The 5,995-nt window shown below is 48.3% G+C and overlaps 1 protein-coding gene across 1 annotated transcript in view; it reads left to right on the top strand.

Moving 5' to 3' along the window:
• The window catches only part of PLXDC2 (plexin domain containing 2), a 467,547-nt gene that overhangs the window by 377,570 nt on the left and 83,982 nt on the right, over window positions 1-5,995 (top strand). Inside the window, exon 10 of the mRNA XM_019508320.1 lies at window positions 5,340-5,400. Coding sequence (XP_019363865.1) covers window positions 5,340-5,400 — 61 coding nt within the window. The remainder of the gene's footprint in view (window positions 1-5,339; window positions 5,401-5,995) is intronic.

Raw genomic sequence — 5,995 nt, 5'->3', positions numbered from 1 at the left:
CCCATGTCAGGCCCAAGCCTGCTCCTCCTTTCCCCCGCCCACTGCATCGGGCCCAGGGCCATTCTCCCCTCCCTCCCACTGCCCCTCCCTCCAAGCTGGCCTCGCCCACCCTCTCTGTCCGCACCATCAGGGTGGTAGTCCACCCCTACCTCCTGTCTGGAACACTCTTGGAGCACTCTGATTGATTGTTTCAGACAACCAATCAGAGTGTGAATAAAGTGTTATGGACAGACAGACTAAGGCTTTTATAATATTAGAATGGTCACTTTATCACAGCATCTGATGACAATAAGCCCTCTGCCTAAAAAAGCTTATGATATACATCTCTGCTTTAGTTAGTCTATAACATGCAAATCTACCCTTTCTGCCTCACTTATAGGTGCCAGGGAGAATCTTCCTCTGCGGGTACTTTATTGCCCTTTTTCCCCCCTACTGTCCTCTGAAACTTTGGTCATTGACCAAAGTTAAAGGTTAAGTTTGGCTGGATTTGCTCATATTCCTGCTGTTAATTAAAAAACTTTTGAGTGCTTAGATGAAGGGTCTCACTTATGTGCTAAGGAAGGGTCAAACCAATTGCTGGACTAGGGTGCAGGAAGGAATATTTTCTCTATCAGATTGGTAAGTGCCAGAACTGGCTTTTTGGCATTCCTTTGTAGCATATATTAACTGTGGCAGAGGCAAGCTTCCAAGCCCCATCTCCAAATAGGCCCACTTCCTGTCTATGGGCAAACTGCCCACCTTCCTCCCTGCCATGCCTTTTTGCAATTTAATTCAGGTGTTAATTAGGTGGGAGACTGCCCTTCCAGCACCCACTGTTAAAGGGTGATACATACATGCTCTGACCTCCCCTTTTATGTGTCCCATGCCTCACAGATAATACACTCAGTCTGGTAATACTTTGGCTTGAGGCTGGGCTAAATTCAGTACAAACTTAGGTCTCTGTCTTACCGCCCTGTTCTGGGCCACACTCACACCACCCCTCTTTCACTGGGGGCCTCTTCCACTCTGCCTGCTCTCACCAGGCCTCTTCCACTCTGCCCTTGCTCCTTTGAGTGACCCTGTATGGCCTTCCAGCTTAACTCTTCTCCCCTCAGCCAGTCCTGGCATAGCCTTTTGGGACTCTCCCATGACCCTCATCTAAGCAGTGGCTGGGTGATTATCAAACTCTTGGCTGACTTCACTCCTAGCCCCTCACCGGGCATCACACTATTCTTGCCCCCTCCTTGGGGCTCACTCTCTGTCCTCTCACTGGGGCTTGGGGTCCTTCACCCTTGCAGACGCAGGTGCCTTCCCATGGCATGCCTGGCTTACCTCACCAGGGCCCTCCATCCCTTCAGGACTCAGGTGCTTCTCAAGCATACCTGCCCCCCCCCCCATTTGCTTACATCCTGCCCACCAGGTGGTAGGGGCTAGGGTTATTAAGGCACCCTGACCCACCTTTCACTGGGGAGGTTCATGTTCCTGGTATTTAGATGGCACTGTCCCACCAGGCCTCCCTACCCCATCAGGGTGCCATTTTAGTTCATGCCCAGGACCAGGGGCCTCAAGCCATCTTCATAGATTCCCTTACTTCCAGGATGTTCCTGGAGCAGTAGCTCAGCTAGGTGATGCTTGTCCCTTTCTGGCTATCAGAAAACTGCTGTCCCAGCCTTGAGAGCTGAGCATTAAAATGGCCACCCTAATCAGCCACCTGCTGGCTGCCAGCTCCAGCCCTTAAAGTGATGGAGCACCGCAGCTGCTCCATCATAATAACCTAACAAAGTATCTGCTCTTGCAGTTGCGTAACACTGGATGTTCCCTCGTCACCCCTGCTGTTTATTAGCAGCATGTGGAAAGGGGTTATTCATCAGCAGTTTATGGTTTATTCATCATGGTTTATTTATCCATGGAGACTGGTCTATGAAGGTAGGGGTAGTGGTCAGAGTAGACAAGCTTGTGGATACTTTGGACAAATAGCTGGATATGAATGTAGAGGACATCAGGGCTATGCAAAGCTTTGGTAGCTGCTGTGATTCAGAGGAGATTTGGCCTGATTCGGAGACCAAATCTCTGAATCTGAATTAAATCAGGAGACCAATTAAAATCTCTGAATCAATTCAAAACATCTGAATCAATTAGGAAAAGATTCGGCCACTTTGGAGATTTGGCCATAGACTAAGGCAGCTGACACAACTGCCTCCAGCTGATAAATCTGTTGGGGTTGAGTGAGGAGGGAGGGAAGGGGTTGGGACAAGCTGCGCAGCTGGTGCATGGGGGTGCAGGATACGGGCACGGCAGTGCTGGGACCGGGGACTCTGTCCTGCTGCTGCTTGACCAGCTGGGCCAGCGGTGGGTGGGGCAGAATGCAGCTGCGGCTTGCTCCAGGCAGAAGGGGGAAAGCAGCAGCAGAGCATAGCCCCACTCCCAGTGCCACCATGCCTGCATCCCATGCCCCCTGCACCAGCTGGCAAGTGGCAGCAGGGCAGAGCCCCCACTCCCAGTGCTAATGTAGGTGCAGTAGACTGGAAGCAGGGGCTATACCCTGCTGCCGCCCAGAACGAGCCATGCCTGCATCATGCCCCGCCCCCCACCATGCTGGCTGTGCAAGCGGCAGCAGGGCATAGCACCCACAGCTCCACCCACCAGGGTAGAGGCAGACACAGTGGGAGGAGCCGCAGGAGAAGCCCCCCAACCTCCTGGCACTTTAAAAAAAAAAAAAAAAAAGCAAGTCGCACTTACCGGCTGCAGCAGTGGGGATCAGGGCCTCTGAGGGCTCGTGGCAGAGCCCCCCCTCCCCAGTGCAGCACGGGGCAGTGGGGGTTGCCACACCCCCCACTTGGCACTCATGTGGCACCTGCCCTAAGGTGTGGGTGCAGCATGGCTCAGCCTGGGAGCTGGGGTGGCTCCAGCCTGGTATGACTTAGCCCCAGTGACCCCAGCACCCAGACAGCATGCAGCACCCTGCCAAGCCACACTGCATCCATGCAATTCAACAGCTGCTGCTCAGGTGCCAAGTCGAGGAAGCAATCCCCGCTGCCCCCCACTCCCCACGCTGCATGGGGGGCTCTGCCATGAGCACCCAGAGGGCCTGATTGTCAGTGATGCAGCCAGTTAGGTGGGGTGCTTTTTTTTGTTTGTTTTCTTACAGCTGTGCACTCACCAGATCTGGGCACTCATGGCAGAGCCCCCTTGTGCAGTGCGGGGCAGCAAGGATTGTCCACCCTGCTTGGCACCTGCTGTGCAGCAGTTGTTGCATCACACAGGTGCAGCACAGCTCAGCAGGGTGCTGCATACTCTCTGGGAACTGAGGCGGCTCCACATGTCAGCGGGAGCCCAGCACTGCTCAGCCCCAGTGGCCCCAGTTCCCAGGCAGCGCACGGTGTCCTGCTGGGCCACACTACACCTGCACCAGCACCAGCAATCCCCGCTGCCCCCAACTCCCTCATGCTGTGTGTGTGGGGGGGGGAGGGGGGTCTCCCATTAGTGCCCAGAGGCCCCAGTCACCTCTCCTGCCACCAGTGAGTGTGGGTCTTTTTTTTTCCTTTTTTTTTTTTAAAGTGGCAGGACTAGGCTGGGGCAGGGCAGGGCAGCCCTGGGTCTTCTCCTGCGCCCTTCCCCCACCCAGAGAGAGGCAGGCACAGCTGGAGGAGCCACAAGAGAACTTACAGCCTCCCGGCTGTGCTTGCCTATCCTTGGCTGATCCAAATCACTGAATCTCTCCAAATCAGTGCCGAATCTTTCAAAGGTGATTTGACCAAATAGATTCTGGACAGTGATCCAAATCTCCAAATCAAATCACTGTCCTCTGAATCAGCCGAATCTGAATTGAATACATCCCTGTTTGCACAGGCCTAGAGGATGTGACTTGATGTCAAGAGTCTCATGTTCAGTGTTCCTTAAAGTTGGGGAAGAAGAAACCAAAGTCTTCGTGAAGAAACCAAAGTGTTCGAATGAACACTTGGTGTTCATTCACTGTTTCTCAGAGGAAGAGAGAAAAGAAATACCTCACAGCAGGCTCCATCAGAGTTGTGTGTGGAGAAGTTTATAAGCATCAAAATACCCAGCTATCAAAAAATTTAAGAATCGCAACATTTCTTTTAAAAAAGAAGTGTTGCAGAGGCTCCCCAAACTGTGACTGGCAAGGTAGTCAATTAACCCTAATTGTGTTGATTTTAGACAGAAGCTTTGCACCTTTTAATGATTAAGAATCAAATAATACCACCTAAATAGAGCTAATTGAGTAATTCAGATTACCTATGTTGTTACATAGTCTAAAAAAAGAGAACAAAACACATCACTAACCTCTTATTCTTAGACTGCCTTCAGCACATATTGCAGATGCCAAATAGATCAGAGTTTCACCTCTTGTAGTCTTTGCCTTGAATTATAGCACTTCTAATTTTGTCCTTTTTTACTGACATTTCTGTGTTCCGTTGCACTCAGCCTGTGCTCATTCATACCATGGCACATCATCATGAAGTGCAACAAAGTGCAACGTAGATCTATTATGAGTCAACTGGGAGCAATTTTTTTCTAAGCAGTATGTGGAGATTTAGCCATTTGCTTGCTGTTTAAATAATACTTTGCATTTCTGTATCACCTTCTGTCTAGGACTCTCCAAGTGCTTTACAGATATTAAATGAACACTCCTGTGAGGTACGGCGGTCCAGGGGAATCATTAAATTAAAATATTACAAGCTGCTTTGAAAATGTCCTCATTATATATTGCAAATTAGAAAGAATTTTTTTAAGCAGGTTATTAACCTAAGTTAATTTCGTAAGAAATGTGTGTAACCTAACTTTTTTGCAGCTAGTAAAGAGACTGGAGCAGCTATGCTGTATTTGCATATTGCACATTGAGGCTGTCAGAGAGGTTATCATCTAAATCCAGGTACATTGTCAGTGTGTCTCATCTTACCAAGCCTGATGAAAGGAGAGCAGTAATGATGGATTTGTGTCCTTTGTGCTGGGTTGTTTGTTTGGTGGGTTTTTTTGTGGGGGGGAGGTATTTTTTTCTACAAATTAAGAAGGAAGCTGGACAGAACAAATTACAATAATTTAAGTCTATATACTTGAGATCAAATTTAAGCCCATGCTATATGATGCAGCAAAGAATCAAAAGGGATGGACACACTGATATTCATGAAATGCCTAATCAAAAAACACCCTTAATTGAAACGCGTGAAGAGATTTAATCCTATTTTAATCAACAAGTCTTTTTGAATAAAGTTAAAACTGTGCAAATATTTTACATTTTAAAGTAAATGACTTCATTAATGATTCTCTCTTCCGCTTCCCTCTCTGCCCTCCCCCCTTTCTGTTTCCATGTGGACGGCTTCTATTTCGTTCCTCATTTTAAGATGTTCCAGCGGATTTGATCGTCACCGGCAAGACTGGGTAGACAGTGGTTGCCCTGAAGAGGTATGTAACTTCTTTGCAACCTCAGCCTTATCACTAGAAGCTGCTGATATAATTATGATGCCTTTGATTACAATCTCCAGTTTATTAAGAAGGGTTTCTCAAGCCTAAATTTATGCTATAATCATCCATATATATCAATTAAAATTGTGAGTAGGTTTATATTAAAAAAGCTCACTGAGCAATCGCATTATTTGTTTGAAGGTAAAAATGGGCATCACGTGAATTTCTTATTGCCGGGGAAGTACACTAATTCCAAAAATGAATGCAGTGAAAAGACATTACTCTGATTAATCTGGGACTAAGAATCTGATCAGGGATGGCCACAGTCCTTGTAAGAGGCTGCCTTTGAGTCAGCTCTGCCTTTCCTCTTCCCCATTTCAGCCACATGAAAAGAGACTCATGGGAGTATATTTTAAAGAATAGCACCATCAAGAAACACAAGCCCTGGAGTCCTTGATGCTAGGATTCTTCATGAATTGGACGGTCATTCATTAAATAGAAATATTAATCCTTGTCAGCTGAACCCAGGTCTTTCCCTTCTTGGGGGTGGGGGGGAGGGGAGGGACCTCCTTACTGGGCTGGAGTCAGGCTCCCT

The sequence above is a fragment of the Gavialis gangeticus genome, unplaced genomic scaffold, assembly GCF_001723915.1.
Source record: "Gavialis gangeticus isolate Ggan-Ray unplaced genomic scaffold, GavGan_comp1, whole genome shotgun sequence".
In the NCBI taxonomy this organism is placed as follows: Eukaryota; Metazoa; Chordata; order Crocodylia; family Gavialidae; genus Gavialis; species Gavialis gangeticus.
Note: the sequence above shows the minus strand (reverse complement) of the source record. Positions and strands in the feature narration are given on the sequence as shown.